This window comes from Sciurus carolinensis, chromosome 4 (assembly GCF_902686445.1).
Source record: "Sciurus carolinensis chromosome 4, mSciCar1.2, whole genome shotgun sequence".
NCBI classification, from domain to species: Eukaryota; Metazoa; Chordata; class Mammalia; order Rodentia; family Sciuridae; genus Sciurus; species Sciurus carolinensis.
The window spans coordinates 82,654,612-82,681,675 of NC_062216.1; the positions used below are offsets into that span (position 1 = coordinate 82,654,612).

Genomic DNA, 27,064 nt, shown 5'->3' on the forward strand with positions numbered 1-27,064 from the left:
TTAGTGGTTAGCACCTTAGTAAATTTTGCCTCTGCTGACACTTCTATGGCCAACCTGTCAACCAAAAAGCTCTGCTTAATGTTAAATTCTGTTTTAAACAGAGAGGGCCTATCTATCACAGGGCTTAGGAAGTCAGCCACTACATACCAGAAGCACTTTCAAACATAAGAGTGTTAATTTATTGACGACACTAACATATTTCTGGCTATTTTTCCAAGATTGAACATATGTCATAAAGAAGTATCATCATAATCATCAATGACCAAGCTGTAATTGACATTAACCAGACTTTGGGTTCAAGAAAGAGAGAAAAATGTGTTGTGTGTGTGTGTGTGTGTGTGTTTGTGAGCACACAAGCACGTTGATAGTATGCTGAGTAAAGATACAGTTTTTTACCTTGGGAGATTTCTGACTTTTGTGAAAACCAAAATGCCCACCTGAATATATCTCTGATTACACGTGTTCATCAGAGAACTTATTAATTAAAATACTTTGAAATATTATAATAATATGTTAGTACTTGAGCATTTGCTATGTGCCGAACTGTTGCATATCATTCACTTGATCCTAATAACTGAAATAGGCATGACTATATGTTTTTATATAACTGAATAAATTGAGAAATAACTTGCCACAAATTGCCAAATTCATACAGTTAATAAAGGATAGAATTGGGAGTCAAATACAATGTGACTCCAGAGCTCATGATCTTGCCTACAGTTAGTCAACCATCTATTAATTGGCAAATGGACAATATGGTCTTATGAACCCTGAAATACCAATTTGGCACTTAGTGTGGGGGAAAAGTGGAGGGGTCAAGTAAGACTTGAAGCCTTGGAGACAGTTCACACAGATCCAAGACAAATCAGAGAAGCTCAGTTTCTACCAGCCCAAGATCAAGCTGGCTCTCCTACATGGTTTGGAGAGAAATTAAATTGTGAGGGCCCAGGAAAAGATCATGACTAATCTTGGGAGGCATCCGAGTAAGCTAAGGAGCTGCAGTACATTCCAGCAGGAATAATTTCTCTCAGCTTAAAAATGCAAACATTACTTATGAGACTGATAAAGCCTCTACAGTAGAAAGGTAAAAGTGTGGGGCAATGACTAGGCAGAGACAAGATAGAGCCATATTACAAAAGAATGAAAATAAACATGAATTTAGTACTGCTACTATCTGTTTTCAAAGTTGATAGGTATGAAGCAGTCTGGGGTTAGCACTGAACTATAGGAAAAGTTGTCTCCCATGTATAAGTCAAACCAGTGGTACTTGTCAAATGTGAGGTGTGGTGACAGGTCTCAGGACAACAAGCTGATGTTGAAATAGGAAAACAGCATCTGTCTATAGATGGCAGACAAAAAGGCAATTGTTAAAGGCATGAAGTCTATCATTGTCATGTTCATCCAAATGAAAATGGTGAATGTATACAAGATGGACAGAGAAATCAGTCCAAGGAAGATTCATTTACTAAAAATCACAATTTTAGAGCTGGTAAAGGCCTTAGGGAGCAATTTCAACCTCTTCATTTTACATCAAATAAAACTAATCAGCAAAAGTTGTCTTCCAGGTGCAGGTGTTATTTTTGGCTCTGGCTAAGAGGGAGAGTGCATGGAGAGAGAAGACAGGAGGATGGCATGCAAAGACCCAATTTCCTAAAGGTTGGCAGATGAGGAGCAGCCCATGTTGGCAGCTATTAGGGGCAATGCAGAGGGAGAAGAAAGCCAAGGAGCAGGCTGCCTTGGAGCTTGGGAAGGGAGAGAAGAGTGGTTGTGTTACAAGGTAGAAAGAGGTATAAGAAGATCAGACTAGAAAATATTTATTAGTTTTGTTGAGTTGATCAGTGATGACTTTTTCAAGATTGGTACACTTTAAGTAATGAATTGGAGATGGGGAAAAGTTCAGAGAAAAAGTTCATTAAACTTGAGAAAAAAGACGAAGATGGCGTAGCAGATCAAGACATGCTCAGGGGAGACAGGTCAGGAAAGAATGACAGGAATAATTGAAACAATTTGGGGAAAGACAGGGAAGCTGGGGTCATAGCTCAGGCTTGATGAATCAGTCATGATAGAGGGAAGTGGCACTTGCTCCCAGATGGGAAAGATGGGAAAGGGATGGGTATACACAGAGCCAAGTGGTTCTTCCAGTTGAATTTAAATTCTTAAACCATGTGAAATTTATTTTACTAAGTGTTATAAAGCTTTTAAAAAAATCCCTTTCCCTTGTTGTTCATGGTACTTGAGGAATGAACAAATAATACATGGCCAGCCCTGGGCCCAGCCCTTCATTCACAAGGACTTAGACAAGCCGTAGTTGGCAGCACAGGCCTGTGCCACACTCCTGTCGCTTTGCCTCCACTCCCAGCAATAATTTCCTCATTCTCCAGATCCTTCTGACAGCTACAGAAACCAGGTTCTCACGCCATTAGGAAACGCTGAGATTAATAGGGCGGGGTTTAGCTATCTTCAATCTTGTGAATGCCACAGTTTCTTAGCCTGGCCAACTATTTTCCTTGCTTGGATTCTGCCAGAGGGGAAAGCAAACAGCAAGTAGAAGAAAAGCATGGTGGAAGCAAGAGCATGTGAGAAAATTAAAAGAAAAATAGAGAATAAGAATTATAATAAGAAAGATTACGGCTGAAAATAACTAAAGAGTAGGTCAGGAAAAAGAAGTTGCTCACAGTATCGAAAAATGCTTATGTGTGTTTGGTTTGAGATCATATGGATTATCTGTTGCATTGGATTACTAGTTTATTTCCAAATGGGTTTCCCTCTTCAAACATGCACCCACTAGATCCCTGTTTGAGTCCTTTCCTGAGATCCAAAAACTCTGTGTGCAAAATCAAATATGGCTCCTCCCTCCAATAAGACACAAAGACAGTGTCTGAGAAGCCATGTTGTCCTGACATTTTAGCAACATCTCTGTTAGTATATTTTAATTATAAAATCTCAAATATTATGTACAAATTGAGTATCAGGTACATTTCTTGGTTCTACCATTCCATCCTTACTCTTAAAGGTATATAAATCTTTTCTCTAGTGGGGAATAAAAAAGCCTTTGAATTATTAATGCTAGCCAGAATTTACTAATTTCAGTTCATCCCAGGGCACTGGCAATAGGTGTCTTACAGTCTTCCTCTAGTTTAAAAGTGTTGGACAATAATGTAATTTTGTGTCTCATAAATATATATTCATTCAACACCAGTTATTAAACTCCAAACACATCCTTGACATTGGACTTTTCTCTGAGAAAATCAAAATGAATGAGTTAAAAAATGATCCCTCAGGCTCTCTTAGAGAGTAAAGAGCAAATATATTTTAAAATTTCCACGATCCGATTTTTTGGAGTTTGTTTAATATCCTCCCTTAGAATACCAAGACCTACGATATATCCATTTCCTTGTGTATTATCAGCAAACTACATTATTATAAATAAAAAAGAGTACAGTCAGTTATACAAAATAAGAGTACCAGATAAAGAAAATTTCATCTAAAAGAACAAGTGAGAATATGAGAAATGCCTACCACTCACCCGCCCAATCACAAGAGGCAGTGGCAAACACACACAAACACCCCCAACACACACACACACACACACACACACACACACACACACTCCACAGCAACCACAACAGAAGTCTTACCTGACTTGCCCACACCTGCTCTCCCAAATACTGCCAGCTTGACCTCTGCACTTTTAGCCATGATGGGTGTTGGTAGAACTTACTGTTGTTAAAACTAAAAAGCTGAGCAGACGTTTTCGATCCCAGTCTTTGAGTTCACTGTATCATTGTAAATCTTGGAAGAGTCCACAGTCCTTAGACAAAAGAGATTTGAAGATTCATAAATGACTGGAAAATGAATTAATATTTATTAAACATCTACTATATGCCAGTCACATTCACTTTACCAACATTTTCTAAACTGATCTTCACCATCCCGTGAGAGTGCTATTAATTGACTATGAGCTGTTTAACTAATTAATGGTAGATTCAGGACTTGAATTTAAATCCATTTCATCTAACATGTGCATTTTTCATACACAATATCATTCTTAAAATATTTTAAGAAACTTTTTGTAAAGGCATTGTTTCTTGGCAGTCGTTGATAATAAACACTTGAAGTATTGAATATGTGTGTTTGCCACCCATCTGTAAGCATCCAGCATATAAGGACATACAACAGAGAGTCGTTTCAGGGACTCTTTGTTTCCCTTTGGTTTGAATAACATTTATTCTGTGAGTAAATGATCCACTCCATTGCCACACAATTCACTTTTTCATTTCAGGGTTAAATTTTATCTGTTTACACTAGAGCACATGGTCAAGTTGTATAAAAAATATGTATGTTTATGAAGTCAATAAAATGCCCTGGTACCAAAAAAAAAAAAAAATGATACAGTGCTCCAAGTTCTGATTCCTTTTCTGTGACACCCTCATTAAAATGAATTTATAAGGTTGGGGATATGGCTCAGTTGGTAGAGTGCCTGCCTTGCAAGCACAAGGCCCTGGGTTCAATCCCCAGCACCGCAAAAAATAATAATAATAATAAAATAAAGTAAAATAAAATGAATTTATAATATTGTCCTAACACTTGGGATGTGGCATTATGTAGAGTGTAAGTAGGCTGGTGCTTTAGGAATACATCTCAGTTCTTACTACCAAGGACATGTAAACTTGGAAAGAGCCTTGGGAGGACAACCGAAGGAATCTTCTAGTCATTACAAGAATCTTTATGTCCAGACAATCATCCTGTGCCTGATTTACTACTTCCAGATATGGAAGGTGGGTTCATTACATACAAAAACTGTTCCATTTCTAGTCAGTCTCTTCCAATAAGGAAAACTACCTTTCTTCTCCTGAGCTCCAATCTGCTTCCTATCACTTCTTCTCACATGTCCTGGCTTTTGTCTATGAAGCAACTCAAAACAAGTCCATTTTTTCTTTCCCTCTGAACTCATCAAGTAGCCTAGCATCTGTTAGAATGCTTTGCCCCACTCTAGGCTTCCACTTTCCAGCCTGTTCATTCACTCTTTGTGGGGTCTACATCATGGAATATTTCTTGTTTATAATTTTTTGACCTTCATCTTCCCCTTCACCCTAGGTACTGCTCCTCTCTGGCACTGGCTATTCAATCACTCTAAAAATGTGGCCTCCACTGCATTCACTACTTGACAGGTGACCCAAGAAACTGACCCAGCAAAACTTCCCTGAGAGGTTGGCTGTCCATTATTTGCACACTATGGTTGTGCCACAGCACAGCCACTCACAGTAGGGCTCACATCTTTCACATGGACTGCAGACTCTCCCATTTGGAACTTCTGCAACCAGTGGTTTCCACACAAATACTACACTTCACTTTGTCTGTGTTCAACTCAGTCACATCAGTCTTAACCGTGTACCCATTTTTCCAGTCTGTAAAGATACCCTTGAAACAAATACAAATGTGCTAACTTCTCCTTCCAGCATTTTTCATCTATAACTTTTAAACAGAACTCAAGAGAGAGGAAAAGTGAAAAAGCCTTCTGAAAAACTACTTCCACAAAGAAACAAGAAAATACTTTTTACATTATGCACTGAAGCCATCAAGTTTTACCTAACCATTTTTTTTATTTGCTGATTTCTAAAGTGCCAGAGCTTTCTCTGAAGGCAGCTATTAACATTAGCTATTGTTGACTTCATTTCCAAGTGAAAAATCATAGTAATCATTAATAGTACAAAAACCAAAAGCTTAAACATCTGCAATTTGTCCAGTCCCATACTTTTGGCTAAAGATAAAAGGATTTCTTTATTCATCATTTTTCATGTATTCATTAAGAAAAGGCCTCTGTGTTTAAGGTTCAATGCTTCATCACAGAAGCATAATGTATTAAGATATATTAACTATAAAAACTCTAGGTGAGAATAGTTGCTGGTTAGCATTTCTTTGAAACATACAACTGTCAAGAACTTGCATAAAATAATTGACTATTTCACACAAAACTGTTTATTACCATGTATATAAAATCCACATAATTGTCTGTTTGATTAATGCTTCATAAAGTGCCATCAAACAAGTTTTTTTAAATGTCACATATTTCAATAACTCCCAAATGGCCTCAAAGACATAAGACTTTCACATATGAAAGAAAAATTATGTGGGTTATTTTTTTCCATTTATAAGCTAATAAAGCTACAGCTGGTTATTGTCAACCTTATGTGTGGTTAGAAAAAAAATCACTTTAAAGGAAGACACAAATCTGACATAGATTTTATTTCTCTCATGAAAATGTGAAGTTACATTTGACAAGATAGAAAACAAAGATAAATGTATAAATTGTTTTAATAAAGAACCTGCTGCTAAGTCTCTGATGTTCAAAATAGCTCATAATCTGAGCCCTTCCATAACATGGATATAAGAAAACTCATTATTTTTTCTAATGTTGTGCAGAAATATTCTGACTCTGGCTAGAAGTTGCCCTTCACTTTTTATGTGGGTAGTTCTTTAGCTGGGACAAAACTTTCAGTTCCTATCAGTTCTAAAGATAAAAGCCTAAATATGTCAATTAAAGATGCAGTTTTTTACCCTAAACATAAAGTAATTAACAAAAAAATTTGAAAATATAAAGCAAAAATCTAGCTCCAAATTCTGTATTATTGATGCTTTCATTGACCCATTCCACCCTTACATTGAGCATATATAAACAAAAGCAGCTACTTCGGAGGAGCTCAGATTCCATTAGACCTATGACATTAAGTCTCTAGTACCTTATTAATTTATTTATGAAAAGGTTTCATTCCTCATAAATGATTCCCAAGACTATACTTTTTACTTCCTTTTCAGGGGCGGGGTGGTGGGGAAGCATCTTTATAATCATTTTTCTAACTTCTGTTTTTATGGTCTCATCAAAATAAAGTGCAGCTGTTTAACGGGAGCAAAGAACCTAGTTCGGTCGTGGGAATGAGATTCTCCTCTCTTTGGGCCAACCCTTCCTTCTCTGGTTTCGAAATCAAGTTTCCCTGGTTCCATTACTAGGAATTTTCCCTTATCTTATCATAACGCAGCATCCACAAAAACAAGGATAATTGTGCAAGCCCCTTGGCTATGGCGTTACTCTGAAATCAACAGGTATCCTGCAACCATAGACAAGCTCTTTGTGGATTGAAGGTCACTGGCTTTCAAACTAGAGTAAATGCCGCTTATATCAAAAGGACATTCCCCGTCTTAGCGCGGAGAGTGCTGTCAAGCCTGGGTGCTGGCGTTCACATTCGCACTCCTAGCAACTCCAAAGATACCCTAGAAGGACCCAGTGACTAGGAGAACTGACTCAGAGGCGGAGGGCTCAGGACTTAAAACGGGTCTGCAGGGAGTCGTCCCAAATGAGCAGCCTAGACACGTGCGTGACACTCACCTGTTCCCACTCTCCAGGCCGGGAGACCTGCGGTCCTCTGCAAGTTCGTAGTCGGTCCCCTAAGACCCCGAGGCCCTCCTGTGCTGACCTGCCCAGGTTGCAGGCTGAGTTTCGGACTTGCCAAGCTGCGATCGCGGGTGGGAGAAGCAACAGTAGCAACTGTGGGTGGCCAGGCAGGGGGATCTCCTGCCTAGCGCTTGCTGGAACTAGCGGCTGAGAGACTGCGGCAGGACGCGAGCACTGCCCGGCTGAGGCCGCTGCGCTCCACGGCCAGGATGCTGCAGTGAGGCGCTTTGGCGCCCCCTACTGGGACCAGGGGTGGGCTCCTCCCGCACTGCTGCCTCCGAGCTTGACAGCCTGAGATTCCGCTTTTCAAGTACTGCACCCAAGGATGGCTCCTCTCCTTTGCTCAGTTCCAGGCCTCCAGGCTCTGGAAGACCGACTTTCCTGAATTAAAACCTTGCATATGAAAGCGTCACTACGTGTTGTTTTTTATTCCTTTCTTCAAATGATTCTCACAATATTCCTTGGAAATATACTTAATATCCCCATAATCTCAGAGTGGAAACTGAAGGAGAAGATTAAAAAAAAGAAAGAAAGATAAGAAAAAGAAAAAATCTAGTCTAAGGTTAGTAAAGGATGGGAAGAAAATCCAGGCTGGATTGGAAGCTGAGAGATGCTTGGAAAGACATAAATGCTGAATTCAACTGAATTTCATATTTCTATATCTGAGAAAGTTCCAAAAGCTTTCCATCCTCCATACAAGACCAGTGTTAATAAGATTTGTCTTGGAGTCATATGCCATCATGCTGAAAACCTAACAAAGAATTAATATGCATGCTATCCTAGACTTGTTTTTACATCCTTCAACTCATTTAATATTTACAGCCTCCCTTGAGGTAAGCACTAGTATGATAGTTGCTAATCCTTCACAGGTGAGAAGGTGAGCTTCAGAGCTTCAGAGAGGTTACGTAATTTCCCAAGATGATGAAGTTTGTAAGCAAAAGAGCAATAAACACCTAAACTGCCGATTTTTTAAAAAATTATCATTCCAAATGTGGACATTCTCACCAAGGTACCAGGTGGCTTCCAAAATACCACCACAATATTAGCAGACAGGGGCCCAAGGCTGAGTGAACAATCTAAAGAATAACAATGATGGAAGGGAGGTAACCACAGAGGCAGTTTCCAGGACTGGTACTGACTGGGAAAAGTGCTGCAGACTCAAACTGGGAATCAGGCTGAACTAAGTGACTGGATCTGTGATAGAAGTAGGGATTGCCTAATTGAGTGGGAGTTGCCCTGCTGGCTCCTGGAGGAAGTTCAAACATCATGTCCTCTATGAGTTTCCTGATCCCTAGCTTACCCCCAGCATCTAGTGCCTGGCACATAGTGGACATTTAAAAAATAATTGTTTGATAAATGCAAAGAACAAGTTTGTAACTAGATTCATGTGACCTTGCTTATAGGCTGAATTTGGGACAGAATATCCAGTAAGAATTGAACAGATGGGTCTGAAATTTGAGAGATAGATATTTTAAGTGTCTCAGGACACAAAAGATCTTTGAACCCTGGAACAGAAAAACAATTGCACCATGTAGATTATATAGAATTTTATAGAATTTCAATTGCATGGAATTTTTTGGTGTTAATGTGTTCAAGTTTCATCTTTATCTTCTTCTCACATTGAATCTTGTATTCAGGGCAGTATTTAATAAAAATATCTATGAATATATATACTATTTATAATATCTATGAATATATTATATATACTATATGCAATTCAATACTTTTAAATATTTAATATATTAAATATATATTTATATGCATAACATATATCCTATGCACAATTTAAATAATATATCTATATATACACACACACACACACATATATATATATATATATATATATAAAACTTTACAATGACTTAAGTTGGAATTTCCGTTTTTCCATTCTTATCTAATACATAGTTATTGAAAAAGGCCCAAGTCAGGTTCCATTTGAACAGTTCTTAGAGAATCTCATTTATGGAAACTGTTTCTCTCCATTTTCATGCTTAACCTATATAAGCCAGGACTCCTGCCTCCACCAGGAAGGCAGTGTCATGCACGCCTGAAGTTCTTGATGTGCTGTACTGAGAGATCAAGTTGCTATATCAAAGCATGACTCACATTACTTTATGTCTTCAGTATGTGTCCTCTATTGCATAGAACTGCTCCTTTATCTCAAAAGCAGTCAAAAGGAACCACCTCCTTGGCTCACCTACCTCATGGATCAGTAAAAAGGGCAATGTACACTTCACACTTATGATTCCATAATGTACACTTAGTGGGGAGAAAGCTTGTCAGTCTCTTGGCTTCAAGCTTATGCTAAAATTTCTAACACAAAAGTAACAGATGAAGAGGGAGTATAACCCCAGAGCACATTAGAAACTGAAGTTGCGTGTGCCTGTATGTGTCTTTCTAGAAGTTAATCATATTCATTATAAACAATTCAAACAGTAGGAAAAAAACACAAATTAGAAAATTATCCCCCACCCTGCCAAATCACACTGTGCAGAACCCATCGTTACCATAAGGGATAGCAAGGATGCCCATCATCATTCTAGATAATGTGGGACATAGACATATTAACAGATAGTTAAATGTCATACAGATATGCTAAGTGCCATTATACTGCAAATGCCATTTTAATTTAAAAATACACTTAGCTAATCAGGAGATAAAGAAATTAAAGCGAATCTTAAAAATGGCTGAACTTTAGCTGTTTACTCATCTCATCCTATTTCATCCTAAATGATTTTGCAAGTCAAAATTATTCCATAAAACCAGATCTGAATTCATTATGCTTAAACATTTATTTGTTTTATTCAATATCAAATGACATCTTGCTGTTAGAAAGAGGAAATAATCTTTCTTGTTATTCCTTTTATTTTTTCTTTCCTCCTCTGTATTTTCACTTAGGTATTATTTGCTCATTGTCAAGATTTACAACATTTGCATTTCACTTACAACTCTCTTACCCAAAATAATTTAAAATTAGTCCTCTACTTAACTGGAAAAAGTTCATTTAATTAATTCTTCTACCATGGTTTTTCTATTATTGGTTCTTTATTATGATTCATCCCTAGATTTCCTCATGAAATGCTGCTTTCAAGGAGGCCCTGCTGCATAATTGAGAATACATGTCTCTTCCCTTCTTCTTGTTTTTAATTTATTTTGTAATTAACTTGCTTTTCTTACAATGATCCTCTCCTCCCTTTTTTTTCTTCAGAGCATGCTTTTATATTTATTATGTGGTTTCTTTCTTGAAATCATGTTTACTATGATATATATTAGATGAATTTACCTCATCTGACACCTGTGTGTTTTCTCCATGAAGTGATAGTTTGAAGGTGGGCATTGCATTCTGACTTCTGTCTAGTGAGATGAAAAGATACAGGATGGAGCAGAGGTCACCTGAGTCTCAGTGTGGCCTCTGTTAGAAATTACATGCTCTGCTTTTCCTCTGAGGTTGTACCACAGAACTTGCCTGGGATTTAGTGCAGGCAGTCAGGGTCAGTTACTGTAAGGACAACAAAGAAAAGATTTCCTCAGGTCTGAGGTTGCTTCCCCTATTCATTCTTGGAACCTTCTACTTTCTCTCAGGCATTTCCTTTATAACTATTCACTCTCCCCTCTCCTCCAACTGGAAAATAATAACATAGATGTTTGGTTTGCGTTACTCCAGATTTAGAGGTATTCTCAATTGGTGAGGAAGAATATTCAAGATTCTATTAGACATCAGTACTGCTTCTGGAAACCAGGATTGTCTAAAGTATGGTCAATCATTTCCAAAGAAGATTAGTTTTAAAGTTTTATAGCAAAAAAATAGCACTCCTTTCCTTATTTTGTTGCTCTTAGTTATTATTTGTTGCTGTTGGTGGGTATTTACTGTTGTTATTGCTGATTTAGTTACATAGTAGGCAAAGGCAAGTCTTACTTTAGCTATCATTGGACTTCTTGCTTATGTGGACTAACTATAAAAGATAATCAAACTACACAGAATATTTTTTGTAAGCATTAGAAAACCACCAAGGCAGGGCTGCAAACCCTGATAGAAGGAATGTACTGAAGTTAGCTCAACATGCATCCAATTTTCTCCTTGGAGACATCATAAGGGTCTTCATTCATGAAGGTATAGTCAAATAATGGTAAGAGAGTACAACTAAGGGCTTCCAAGACAGGTGGGTTCAGAAGGTAAAAATACTAGAAAGGATAGCCACAGAGAGAAACCCCCAGATATTTGCATGAAAATGCACCTGGACTTAGCCAAATTTCCAGGCAGCATATTGTTTAACAAGTCTATGGGATACCTAATAGAAGAGCAGCTGCCTGGATCTGAAAGTTAGGTGGTTCCAGAGATCTTGGAAGGCTAGAAAGACAGTGGAGTCTGAGCCTAACCAGTGCTCAGAAAAGTTTGTGAACATCCTGGGCATTTGACTCAAACTGCAAGAGGACCATATTCTAAGAGTGAGGACCATGCCTTAGGAATAAGGGTTATGCCCTAGAAACAAGGATAAATCCAAAATAGATTCTTCACCCACAATACAGACTAAAATGAGACCTTGAACACTCTAATCCACCAGCAAATTATCAGCTTATCAAAATAAAACTCAACACTCTTGAAAAAGATAACATGATCCAGAGTGCCTAAAACTATCATCTATGATGTCCAGTACACTGTAATAGTCTGCTGGGGCTGCCATAACAAAATACCACAGATGGATGATTGAAGAATGGAAATGTATTTCTTGCCCTTCTGGAAACTAAGTCCAAAATTAAGGTGCTGACAAAATCGGTTACATCCTGAGACATTTTCTCTTGTTTGTAGGTGGCTGCCATTTTACTTTGTGCTCACAGGCCATTTCTTTTGTGAGAGTCCAGAGAGAAGGTGAACTTTCTGTTGGTCTGAGTACATCCTTATGAGTTCATTCAACCTTAATTACTCTTGTAAAGCACTTTCCATTCTACTATCATGTATAACTAATAAGAACACATTTTTAAAAGAGAAATGCATTAGGAAATTCAAAAGTAATAGATTTTTACTATTTTAAAAATTTTAATTGAATTTTGAAAATATGTTATAACTTATTTTGTTTTAATTTTCAAAATTGGAAATATTAGGCATAATTTTTATATATACATGGTTACTTTTGTTTACCACAAATAATTGCAAAGTACAAAACATATTGGAAGATTCAATAAATAATCAAAATATATGTTTACAAAGTACTTTAAAAAAAAGAAACTATCTCCAAATTCAGTCACTTGGAGGTTAAAGCAGCAACATACAAACATTGGGAATACAGACATTCAGTCAAAAATACAATAAAAATTACTGAGTGGGAAATCAACAGAAAAAATACGAATAATGAAGAGATAAAAATCAATAGAAGTAGGTAAAAGATTATCTAGATACTGGATACAATAAATAAGACCTCCAAAGTTGCTAGTGTTGTTTTATTATGCTAAAGCCAATAGAGGAAACAATGAATGCAAATAGATTAAAAAGTATATCATATGCTCATCTCTTTGGTATTTCAACAGAAAAATGGAAACTATAAAAATGATCAAATAAAAACCTTAGACTATAAATATGATACCTGAAATTAATTGATGAGTTTAACTCTGAACTATGGGATTAGAAGACAGAATTAGTAAATCCAATGATATTTCATTTTCAAATATCCAGAAGAAACCACAGAGAAAAAATAAAGAGTAAAGGACCAAAATGGCATAGTAAATGCAGAATATCATCAACAGGTATAACACATGCATTTGACATTCTAGAAAGAGAAGAAATAAAGAAGTAAAAGTAATGCTGATAAAATTATGGCTGAAAATTTCGCAAATCTGATAAAAGCTAGTAGTCCTCCAATTCAAGAAGCTCCATGAACTCAAAAGCAAGGTAAATAAAGAGAAAACTACACTTAGAAATACCACTATCAACTTAAGATACTCATCAAGGTATAAAATATTACAAATAGCCTTGAAAACAAAAAAGATACATCATCTTTGAGGAAAAAAAATAAGAACAAATAATAACTCTCACATAAACTATGGAAGACAGGAGATAATGGAATGACATTTTTAAAATTCAAAACTAGAATTCTCTGTTTATTGAAATAAATCCTTCTCAGACAAAATTTGAGAGAGTTCATTGATTGAGATCAGAACAAATTTTTAAAAATATTTTTTAGTTGTGGATGGACACAATGCCTTTATTTTATTTATTTATTTTTATGTGGTGCTAAGGATTGAACCCCGTACCTCACATGTGCTAGGTGAGTGCATTACCACTGAGCTACAACCCCCCAGAACATTTTTTAAAAAGGAAAATAATTCTAAATGGAAGCAAAAAAAAAAAAAAAAAGTAACAATAGTAACTTCACACAGTGTAAATATATAGGTTAAAATAAATAAATATTGACCATTGAAAGCACAAGCATTAAAACATCCTGTGGATATAAATAATACTTGGAAGTAAAACATACCATATTAGCAAACAAAGTAGGAGATACATTTAAATTTATGCTGTTATAAGTTTCTTACAAAGTTTGGGATGTGTCAAAATTACTAATTTAAGATGGACTGTTAATTAAAGAAGGCATTTTTCAATTTCTAAGAAAATACTAAAAGAATCTAAAAGTCTAGAAAAAAAAAGTAAATAAAGAAAACAAATGAAGTAGAAATATTTCATCTACTTCATCAAAAAAGGCAAGAAAATCACCAATAAAGGACATTGACAAAAATAATAATAAAATAGAGATAAATCTAGTTATCTCAATAATGAAATTAGGTATAAATGTACTAAATATTCCAATCAACAGAATGTGTTAGACTGGATTAAAATTAATGTACCTATGTGCTTTCTACAAAAAACACTATAAATAATAAAACACAGATAAACTGAAAGTCAAAAAAAAAAAAAAGAAGGAAAACAATGTGTCATACAAACTTACAAACTCTACTAACCAAAGCAGAGAGTCAATTCTGCAGTTATATGTCATTTAGTACCATAGGTACATGGAAGTCAGCACCAAAAAATCTGTAAACATTGTACTCCATTACTTTTATATTGCAACTGAGTTCATCTCTCTCAGTAAGATTTTTTTTGGCTTGGCCTAAGTTGGTCGTCTCCATTGTCCTTTCCCATTCTCAGTTTTCCCATTTGGTGCTGCTCTGAGCATGACAAGAACACCAGGGATAATTACATTTAGAGAAATGTAACCTGTGGTTAGTATTTCATGTCTCTTTTGTACAGATTCTCACCTATATTCTCTCCTCCTCACCCCTGAGTAAGCAGGATTGTGGTAATTGTAGTCCCATTTATTAGGAAAGGGAGAAGAAAGTAAATACCCCCATGTGGCTCCACCAGAAAGTTTCTGATGGAACAGATCTTTGAGCCATATCCCTGAATCAAATTTACTTCTCAGGAGTTCACCTCTGTCTAAACTATTTTTTCCAGACCATCAGAGATTAGATTTTCCTAGTAGAATTGGATTTATTATTGAATTCTTATTGTTATTGCTTTTAATAATTTTTAAGTGGGCAATAGAACAGTTTCACGATTATAGTGTGTGTGTGTATGTGTGTGTGTGTGTGTGTGTGTGTGTGTTAGTAGTATGCAAGGGAGAAAGAGGGAGAAACAGAAACAAGTAAATTCTTTGTGGGAACCACTAGAGTTATATAAACACTGTAGTTATATAATATGGAATATTGAAGAAGTTGATTCAAATGGAATAACATTTTATTGGCGGTTAACACTGCTCAGATAATATTGGGTATTCTTTACGTAATAAATACTCAGGAAATTAGAAACACATTCCCGAAGTCTTGACAATTTGTAGACCTGAAATAACATTAAAAATAAAATTCAATCTATCACAGGGACAATGTGAAAAGCTAAATTTATTTATATAGAAAAGTTCATGTGGTTTTCTACTTCCTAATTTGCCTTAATGATACATGAAAGCAATTTCAAACTGGAACAATTTTTTTAAACCTTACAAAATCTGATTTATCACCTATGGTTAAAAAGGTTAAGAAATCATATGAACCAGGGTAACTTTCCATCTTGGGATTGGATCCATCCTGGGATTTCAAGAAGAAACTATTCTTTTGCCAGTGAAATGGTGATTTAATGATTCCAGTTGATACGACTGTGGTCTGGAACAAGCCAATAGTGCAGTAGAAAAGTGACTGAGTAGAGCTTGACAGCTTAAGAATATTTCACCCGCTGAAGAAATTCCAAAGTTTAACAACAGCCAGCAACTGATGCAGATCAGTGGCAAACTCAGGCAAGATGGTAGAAGGTAGAAACCAGTACAGTTTTGCCCACCATTTACTCACATTTTATCATAGTGCCTGCACAGAGATGGATCTTAACTCATTGTCAGTACTGTAGAATAATATAAACACAAAAAATGTGTAATCTGTGGATAATTACAGATAAATAAACACATAGTAACATCTGTTTTAATATTTCAACTGGTTAGCTGTCCCTGGATAACTATCTCCAACATGTACAAAAATCTATAAAATAAGACATTAATAAAATTCACACAAACACCAAAATCGAAAGACAACATTCAAGTAAAATCAATCCTTTTAAGAGTTTAGGGTATATTCTTCTATGTATTCACACATATACACACATGCACACACACACATCCATAAGCATACTTCAAAAAAGTGCGTATTGGATTATAAATTGTTCTTTTTCCCATTCACTGTTTAGAGATCTCATCACTACTTATAGGTGTACCTCATTGACTTCAACTGTGTCATGGTATTAGGGGCTACGTACCAAGCACAACTTATTTAATTTTTTAATGATCCAAAGAATGTATTTTTAATTTAGAAATATTATCCATCATTTTAATAATACAGTAGATCTATACCAGTGTGAAAATATCTCCAACACATAAACAAGGTGCAGAATGTAAAATCTGATGCCACTTGTGTAAGAAAACCTATGTGATTTCTATGTGAAGACACGCATGACTTCATAGTAAGTGCTTGAAGATACAAAACAAAAAGATGAAAAAGCTTCCCAGGAGCTGTTGGAGTTGGTGTTGGTAAATGGGGAGTGTTAGCCTCACTGGTAATGTTTCAGTCTGTTTCATTTAGTTTATCTTATGATGAAAATATACATGTTATGCTAGTTGGAAAATAAAAATCATATTAGCCTTTAGAAAATGAGCTTTAAAATTAGTACAAGTATTCTGGAGATGTCTGAGAAAGCTTGTCAAGGAAAATTGGTCCATCTGTAGCAAAATCATCAGTGCAAAAATGTAAAATTGTTGGATTCTACAATTATATATCTTAAATGAACACTGCCAAAGTGCCTCATATGCTTTTCTCTGGTGACTGTGAATATTTTAGCCAGCTTGCTTATGAAGGGTGATGACGGGAAGGCATGAAAGTAAATTAAAAGATGTCATGTCACACTCAGGAATTGAGAATGAGAGCCATGCTGCTGTCAATCATGCTGGTCCATGGCATATTCGTGCTACCACAGGGTTAACTACACAAAGGGCTTCTCCTGTAAAGGATTCAGTACGGTCAATGTTACTTGCTTTCGGTGCCTGTGTGTGCATTTCACTTATAGTTTCTTTCTATTTTCCCCTTTACATTAAGCTACATGATACTATAAAGAGATAACACTGCTGGAACTTACTGAAAAGCAAATACAAAATTTACAGTTAGGCTGGGCTCCTGGCTCAGTGGTAGAGTACATGACTTGTACGTGTGAGGCACTGGGTTCGATCCCCAGCACCATATAAAATGAATAAGTAAAATAAAGATATTGTGTCCATCTACAACTAAAAACAAATTTAAAAATTTGCAATTAAAGTTTAAAATATATCCAAGGCTCAGAATTTCAGAGATGGGCAAAATACATAAAGAGATATAAATCTATTTCTACTTTTTACCCAAAACATGGGAAGAACTCACTTTCCTTTATATTATAGTAACTTAACTACAATTGAAATGAACTTTTAACTAATATAAGAATGGAGAAGTCTTCAATTCTAATGTACATACATGATTGTTACAACTGAGACTGGAACAAGAATAACCTTGGACCAGCAAAGAGGTGTCAATAGAATATGGATTGTATAAAAAAAATTGGGAACAAATGAGCAGAGAGCTTGTTCTCTTCACCAAACTGCCACTAAAGGCATTTACTGGTTATCTAACTGGGTTGAATTGTACAGTAATGGCAAAAGACTACTGTGTGACATATGCAAATGTAGGCCATTATCCCTGAGTTCACACATAATACATTCACAGTTTACATATTTTCGTTTTTCATCATAAAGTCTAAATGAAGTTAAAGAACCTCCTCAAAAGATGCAACTTAGGTAAACCCCCCCTTAGATTGATTCTGCCAATCAAGTTAGTAGACTTCTTATCAAAACTATTTTTAAAAATTTGGAAGTATTTTAAAAATTTTGTGCTGTGCATCATTTAATATGACTAATGCACAGCAAGAAAAGACCAGTTTGAGGCTTCCCAGTTTACTGATTTCAGCTGACCAAAGAAAAGAGGCACTCATTCCTGATCTTCTCTTATAACACACTATAAAAATCTGTAGAAGTGTTTGCCTAATAATAATTAACTGTTCACTCCAACCAGAGAACCCCTTGGAAAGGACTGGGGATACACAGACCTGCCAGACCAAGCCACACTGAAAATACACAGGTATTAAATCCTAGGAAGTTGTCAAGTGACTGAAGGGAAGAGAGATAGGTTTTATGAAAGTCAAAATAAAGAGTAAGAATCAGCAATCAGAAGACCAGCAGAAGCAGAAGTCAAATGGAACAACTTTTGACTTCACAATAAACCGTGGCCTGGTTTTCAGGAATTAGTTCTCCAAATTGATTGAACTCACCTGATTTACATTAGTCAAATTGACAAGAGATTCAAGTATATACTTGAAGATGACTATTTATTAAATTTTCATGCTGTACATCAATTTTCTGTGTCCAAAATATTTGTATTTTCCATTCAGGTCACTCTCTTGCATATCTGCAGAGTTAAAAATAACATTTACTAGGACTCTAAATAATATAAAATTGGCATAAAGGAATATTTCATCTGGAGTAGAACGTAGTTATATTTCATTCTTCATAATGTTTAGTAATGCTTTTACCTTTTTACTTATTAAATTGAGAAATGCGTATCATTTGCACACACGCAAAGGGAAGGATTTCTCTGTATATCTGAAATCTATCAAATACCCAGAAAAGAGGACCCAGTTTCTCCTTTTATCTTCTCTTATGCTAACTCTCTCTTCTGCTTTCTTTGCCTGTAGAAGATACAATAAATTCATTAGACAACTTTGTCCTAAATTATAATCAAACTCCTCATGTGCAATTTGGAGTTAAAATACTTTTCAAAGTCTTTTCATCTATCCAATTACAGATAATCCTTTGGTTTCTTCTTATATTCATTATTGTACCAGTACTAATTTCACCAGTTTAAATCCCAAAAGGCACAATTATTTCCCTTATTGCCAAGCTTTTCATTGACACAAAAATGTTACACACATACATGTAATGTGTAAGTGTGTGATTATTCTTAAATAGTCCCCCCTTTATGGCATACTTTAGTTAAGTATAACTTTTTTAGGAGGAGGCACTATTAATAGAGGGTCATCGATTAATTAAAGAAAATACACCTGTAAGATCCTCATTAGACCTACAGACATTATGAGAGTTGTATGTCCTATAGATAAGCTCAGTGGTTAGAGTGTCCAGTCTTCCACCCTGTGTTGGAGTTGGGGTTCTGATAACCCCTGTTCAGAGGCTTTGCTTCACATGCTGCCTCCAGCTTTCACATAACTATGTGTGTTAGTCAACTTTTTGTCACTGTGACCAAATACCTGATAAAACAAGTTAGAGGAGGAGAGATTTATTTTGACTCATGGTTTCAAAATTTTCAGTCCATGGTTGGCTGGCTTGAATCTGGGGCAAGATAGTACATCATGGCAGAAGGGCGAAGCAGAGCAAAACTGCTCGTGGTATGGCAGCAGGGAAGCAGGGTGAGGGGAATGACCAGGGACAAGATAGAGTCTCCAAAGGCAGGCCCAAGGACCACTCCTTTAACCAGGCCCCATCTCCAACAGTTTTGACCACTTCAAAATAATGCCATCAAATTATTAATCCATTAATCAGAGCCCTCATGATCCAATCACTTCCCAAAAGCCCCACCTCTGACCTTTGTTGCATTGGGGACCAAACACTTAGGTCTTCAGGGAATGCTTTATCCAAATCATAATATGATGCTTCTGGATCACCAAATTTTAGGTATTAGTTATACTTTCCTAAATAAGGAAATTAGATTTTGCTTTGGAAGACATATTTGATCATTTAATATTTTGCTTCTAGGTTATTTATACAATTTATTCATTTAAAAATCATTGAGTCTCTAATATATCTAAGGTACTATGCTAGATTATAAGGATACTTCAGGGGAAAATTCAGGCACATTTCATCAACATTTACAGTACATTGGTGCAATCAGTTATTAAACAAGTGGTAACTGTTAAAGTTTCACATATTCTCCACACTTGCCCGGTGGTCAGTCACAGACATGGTGTCTCTTATACTGCCTTTTGTGTTGTGCAGCATCCTGGTAGAAATATGTTGCCCATTAGTTGAGTGGTAACCTCATGGAAAGAACCAAGCCTAATCAAATATACCTAAAGGGTGCTGGTGGTTTCCAGGGATAGAGATAGAAATAAAGTGTTTCAGAGGTTCAGTGAAGTGGGTAGGCTCTGCACTTGAATTTTAGTGAAGAATCTTAGGTGATAATGAATGAGTAAACAAAAGCAAACGCCCCCATAGCAGGAAAGAAAGAAGTAGTATGTTGGGACCAAATTTAGCACGTACAAGGGCAGAGTCCATAAACTACATTCTATGGAAAAGAGCTGAGGATGACCCAAACAGAAGCAGATGCCAGAGTGAGTCTCAAATGGGCAGTTGTGGCATAAGAGGTAGCGAGCTGGCAGATGCTGCCTTGAAAGGGGTACCTAAGGGCTTGCCTCAAGACTCTTCTCCAAGACACTGCTTCTAGTTAGAGAGGGGAGTCTGTCCTGAGTCCGCCTCCTCAATGCAACTAGGAGTCAGGTGAGAAGCCCCTTGATAATTCCACTGAAATTAGTGGAGAAGGGAGGGATTTATTTTTCTTAGTCAAAAATCCCCTTCTAGATCTAGACTCTACTTTTGTTGAGTGAATATTTTGCTAAGATGGTCGAATAAGAACCCTCAGATGAGGTAAATCTCAATGGGGGTTGATAAATTTCACTTTAAGGAAGGAAAGTTCATCTGAGTAATTCTTCAGAAAAGATCACCTAAGTTTTGGATGAATCTGAATTAGTTGGAACAAATTTAGAAGAAATTCAAAGAATTCTGAGGAAAACATTAAGAAAGAAAAACACCCATTTATTAGTAGCTAAAGAATCACTCTTGGAGAAAAAAAGAATAGTAGAAATAATTACTAAATTATTTGCAGCAAAGTATGCAATATAAATTCACTCTTTTATTTCCCAATTAAAATCTGTGTTGTTCCTTAATGCTTCTGTGACTTACATTTGACTTTGTAACATGTGACCAAGTATTGAATACTTATAAAGGTTGGTATAAGGAAAATTAGGGGTTATTCACATGGAAAACTACACACAGGTTGGGTTACAATATTAATAATAATAGGTACCATTTGCTTAACTATTCATTGTCCTAAATTCTTTCCTTCTTTTGTCTCATTTAATATTTATCCAAATTATGTAATTTATCATATAGTTAGTATTTTAATTGCTTTTGCCTGGAATTGATGCATTACTACTATTTTTCTTCTTCTTCTTCTTTTTTTTTTTTTTTGCAAAATTTGGTCAGATGGCAACATCCAATATAAAGGGAGATAGGAAATATAGTCCCTAGATGAACTGCCTCTTCCTAGAAATAAATCTACTTTGAAAGTGAAAGCATGCAGTCAAAATACAGTCAACTATGTTGCCTACATCAGTCAGGATATAATGTATAATAGTATCTCCATTATACAGATAAAAAAAACTGAAGCTTAGAGAAATTTACTTCCTCAATGACACACAAATAGTAAAAGAGCTGAATCTATGTCAGGTATTTTTTTAGATGCCTAACATGTATGATCTAATTTAAATATAAGACAAAGATGCTTTAAGTGGCTCAAGTTAGATAGAGTTAAGTTGAGGGCTCCAATCATCAGAATGAAAATGCAACAGAAACCATTAAAAAGAATAAATAAGATCTCTCTGAACTCATAAGGAATGGTCTAAAGTATGCATTGCTGAATGGAAATGAAGGGGTGAATCCATATGACGCAGTGTGTCTGTGTATGCTGACATATTCACGCATACACAGAACATCTCCGGAAGGAACATACTGCTGGTACAGTGGTTTCTTCTGGGTAGAGAACTAAGGACTGAAGAAGGACTTCCCTTTCATCATATATCCATTTATAACTTTTGAATATTTTATTATGTGCATTGTAATTACTTATGCAAATTTAAAAATATAAGTAGAACTACAAAAAAGTGATTAAAAGATATCTCAACTCCTCAAGAACTACCAGTTTGGAGAATTTTTTTTTTTTTTGCTGACCTTTCCACTTACACTGTTTTTTGGCTGTGTGGATCTTGCAAGGATATTTTTTTTGATTCTCTTTGACTTGAAATTGTATTGACTCCTGGAAACTTTAAGGAACACTGACCCTGGGCCCACTGTGAATAAGCAACTATTTGACCTGGTTCTGCCTACTATTTCCTGGCAATTGAATCATCCAGGTTGGCTAAGTACTAACCAGCCCCCCTTCAAATTTACCACTTGTGCTTGGATCTGTTCTCCCAAGACTGAAAGTCTAGCCAGGTTTTCTGGGTGACTGGTCCCAATGCAGCACACATGTAGAAAATCTGCAAATATAATCCAAGATGTATGATCTGCAAATGAGTGACTTGAGAACAAAGGATAATGAAGTTGCAAATGTGAATTCCTATGATTAAAGACCGAAAGAAAATAGGAATCATTTTTTTTTCCCGTTCATGTTTATTGAAGCAAATCATTAGTGAATTTATACCAACTAGTTAGGTCAGGCTTTACCATGGCCAGAACTGATTTGCACAAACAAGAAAGCAGGTGCAAACAACTTAAAAATAGTCTTAAATGGAAAAAAATCACCACTTTATCTGATCAAGAAAACATATCTTAATGCCCCAAAGCCCTTTCCTATTATACAAAGTCCTAATTACCACTGTGCACAAAAGGGGTTGGTACACTGGTTGAAATTTCTAGTTTACAACATTTAAAGTAGTTACTACAGTTTAGAAATACTAGAAATTATCTTTTAGTGAAAAACAACTTTGTAGACAATAATGGTATTCCACCGATGCCTGTTGTTCGATTTTTTTTCTTACTTTTGAGCCTTTTAAGGAATAGAATGCAACTAAACAGATGTAGAGATCTAATCCCTTAACAGGTAAGTCCCCCTTTAAAATTATGTGTACAATAGTTGTCCCCACTAGAAGTTAAAATAACTTGAACAACTATAAAGTCAAAACAAAGTTAATAATTAAAAACACAAATGTAGTGCACATGATGTTAAACTAAGTTATACCACCTTCCTGGATGTCCTGTTTGGAATTCTGGTGGTAAAATATAAATCTGACTTTCCATATATTCTTAAAATTAATTCATTTATATATTCACTCATGCCAAACATTTCTAAAATTATTCATCTTAAACTTATTTGGACAGTGAAAAATGTCAGTATACAATATGCTTATTCTACTAAAAATGGTTGCTTCAGCTCAAATGTCAATTTTTAAACCAAATAAAAGAGCCAGCAACATTCTAACATTTAGATGTGAGAGGGAAAATTGCCTGGTGGCTCTCTTAATAGTTTTCTGTTTTTGTTTTGTTTTCATTTCAATTCTTCCCCTTGCCCAACAAAACTCTTAACTTGAATTATGTTTGTTTCCATTTGTAACACTTTGTTATCAATTAACTGCAATAAAAACAACTTACTTGTATTTAAAAAAAGAAAAGAACAGTTCATTGTGTTTTGATTCACAAGCTGATGAGAGAGGAGGATCCCAAGTTCAAAATCAGCCTCAGCAACTTAGCAAGGCCCTGGTCTCTAATAAGAAATAAAAAGTGATGGGAATGTGATTAAGTGCCCCTGGGTTCAGTCCTTGGTACCAAAGCAAGAAAATAAACAAACCAATGTTTTCAATCGTTATTATAAACTAACAGTACATTTCAACACTAACAAATGGATTTACCTTTGCTGAGGAGTGACAGCAACAGAAGCAAACTTCTCTGGTAGAGAAGAATCCGTCATGCTACTGCTTTGTTTTTTACTCTTCAAAATGTTGTGATCCCAACCATATATTTCTTTCCTCATCCCTGTGATGATCCATTCCTAAACTCTGCAAATTTTTTCCTTCATCTTACCTCTTGGAGTCCTTAAGCGAGATCTTTTTTTCTTTTCTCTTGTTTCTTCAATATTCTCAGGAAGCCCTGTAGTTACCCGTGCAGATACTCCTACATTCATACAACTATGATAACTGAACTTTCCTGGTTCTGGGGCAGAGGGCCTCAAGGCTAAGATGCAATATAATACTACACTAGTGCTATGATTTGAAACTTAAAAGTCTTCCAAAGGTCCATGTGTTAAAGGTCAGGTCACTGGCCTGTGGCACTATTGGGAGGTAGTGGAGACTTTAGAAGGAAGGGTCTAGTGGAAAAAAGAAAGGTCTCTGGGGACGTACCCTTCAAGGGAATATCGGGATCCTGGCCCCTTCTCTCTCTTGCTTCCCAGCCACCATGAGATGAAAAGGTCTCCTCTGCCATGTACTTCCACTGTGATAACGCTGCCTTGCCAAAAAGCAGTGGGGCCAAGTGACCAGATTAAGGGTAAATGTGTGTTCTCTAGAATCTAAGTGTAGTCTCCAACAGCTGTCTTAAAAGATGTTCTCAGGAATTCTTTCTTTCAAGGGTGGGTGACCGCTGCAATGAAGTAGGAATGAACTAACTACTCACTTTTCCCTTACTCAAAGGGCACTGATGCCACATTGAAATCATATCTTTTACTTCTTCTCTGTCCCTCAAACCCCAAGGGAATTCTACTAAGACTCAGAATCATCATAAGCTACTGGAAAACTGAGAGCTGAGCTCTCTGTGGGCTCAGAGTCCAAATGCAGGACATCCGAAGGAGAAGAGAGGTTTCAATTTGGACAAGCATTTAGAATTTTACTAGTTTGGAAACAATCACGGATATTTATTTGCCTGATACTGATCTGGAAAACCATGAGATTTTTCTATTCAGGAGGAGAGAAAGAATAACTGAGCAGAAAGAAGTTAGAGACAAGTTGCAGAAAGTTATCAAACTGCCTTCTAACTGCAACCTACTAGGTGCAGGTCTTTCCAAACAATGGTTGCAGTTGTATATTATACCTAGACTTCTCCTCTGAGCTCTGGAATTAAATATGTCACGGACCACTTATCAACTATGTTTGGATACTTGGTAGGCATTTCTAACTTAACACATCCAACACTTGACTCCAGCCTCCTCTCAACACTGATCTGATATTCCTCCAGGCTCTCCCATGCCCTGACAAGGCCCTATCTTGTCCACCCACTCTCCAAAGCCAGAAAACACAGGGTGATCCACACTCCAATATTTTAACAAGCCCTCTTGATTCTAACTGCAAAATATGTAGCATCCTCATCTGTCCATCATCGTTATTATAGCTCTTATCCAGGGCACACTAATCTTTCACCCAAACCACACTACAATAATCCCCTAATTGGTTTCCTTTTTCAATCTTCAACATAGAATCCACTGTGTTAATTACATAACCATTTTATCAAGGTGTTGCAGCTCACATGGTTTTGCCATAAATCATGTTTTCCTTTTTCCAATTGTTGCTAAACTCCTCTTTACTGCTACGTAGTGTCTCCCTGAGCAATATTTCAGCCTGACCCGCTTGTCCTCAATCACTTCTGGGTAACTGGACCAAGTCCTATTTATCTGAACACTTTAACCCCACATTCAGTCCAGCTCTTTCCTGATCCCCTCAGCCCAAGCAACTCTTGCAGCTCACTTGGCTCTGAATGGAGGGCCATTGCTCTTGGCTTTTACCTTTCTAGGTCTATGGTAAGAAGAGGCTAGGGTGGTATCGTGATGTCATTTAGCACCACAGCATCTTTTGGCACTTCTTATTTTAACATGTGACTTTCTGGGTTCTGTGGATTATTTTGCTTACTTCGTTTTCTTATATTTTTATCCATGTGTGAATGTTGGAGTGCTACTGTAAGAACCGTCCATGACAGAATAAATACAGAAGGTATGCACTGAGATCAATTGGACACTGCCCTGATATCCCACCATGGAATCAGTGAACTCACATCCCTGATAAAGGAATGGACAGGTTGGCAGGTTTTTTTATTCATTTTGCTAGTAATTCATTCTTACTGTCTTTTCAGAAGATGCAGTCTGTGATTGAGTGGGAAAGTAAGAAGAAAAGAAAGTATGAAAGAGAAAGGAAATGGCAGGAAAGGAAAGAAAAGGAGAAAGGAAAGAAAAGGAAAAAGTAAAACAGAAAGGAAAGGAAAAGAAAGGAAAAAAGCCAGCAGTTTATCACAAGTAGTTTTAAGAATCACTGCACTGGCATATGTTATATATTCTGTCTAAACTGCCTAAAATTTCTTGTAAAAAAGTACGTAAACACTCAACTCCACAATTTTAGTTCTCTTAGGTGATAATTTACCCTCCCTCCCACTGATGTTCTCTTTCCACCCAATCCAACTATATGCACCTACTCTTTCCCCACCTACCTGACCAATTTCCTCATCACCACACCGCCAACCACCATACCTTTTGTCAATTATGTTATTTGAATTGCTGTTTGAATTCAAATGCAATCTATATTATAGTGCCTAAATAATAATGCTTTTTTGGCCCACCATGGATCATGAGTCTCAATAACAGTTTTAAGCCCTATTGATTTGTTCCTAAATTTCTTTACCATTTATAATGAAATTGCATGCCCTTCTTTACATATCACACATTTCAGAATTCATATAAGATATAAGAACTCTTTCTTCAAAATAACTGTTCAGGAAGATTAACAAAGCCATTTGGATTAGGAAAAGCAAATATTAGAAAGAACAGGAATAAAATATTTTTATTATGATAGTGTTACACATTTTTCTGAGTGCAACCTTTTGGAAACTCTCCTGCTAATTAAAAAAGGAAGATAAATTAAAATCGGTTAGATTTATCTCAGTTTGTTTGTTGTGGTTCAATATACACCAAAGAGAAAATGCTTTGTTAAGAATCAACTGGAGGGCTGCTTTTCCCTCAGTCACATTTGGCTTTTTGTCAATGTTAGGGTTATTTTTGTCTTCCACGTAGAGTAAATATGCCAATCTATCTGTCTAAAAAATAATAAAACAAAATTCAGAAATGTTGGGCCCTTGCATCTGTTCAATTTGATTGATACTGTTTATAGCAAGAACTTGGATTGTACAGAATATATTTAGAATTCTACAAGTTAAGAAAATATATTTTATTTAATAGTTCAGTGTTCAA

At 36.2% G+C, this 27,064-nt stretch overlaps 1 protein-coding gene across 1 annotated transcript in view; it reads right to left on the reverse strand.

Moving 5' to 3' along the window:
* Positions 1–7,640, reverse strand: part of Rerg (RAS like estrogen regulated growth inhibitor) — a 109,358-nt gene extending 101,718 nt beyond the window's left edge. The window contains exons 1-2 of the mRNA XM_047551108.1: positions 7,385–7,640; positions 3,639–3,811 (exon numbers count right to left, since the gene is read on the reverse strand). Of these exons, the coding sequence (XP_047407064.1) occupies positions 3,639–3,699 (61 nt within the window). The 5' untranslated portion in view covers positions 3,700–3,811; positions 7,385–7,640. The remainder of the gene's footprint in view (positions 1–3,638; positions 3,812–7,384) is intronic.
* Positions 7,641–27,064: the final 19,424 nt, after the last annotated feature.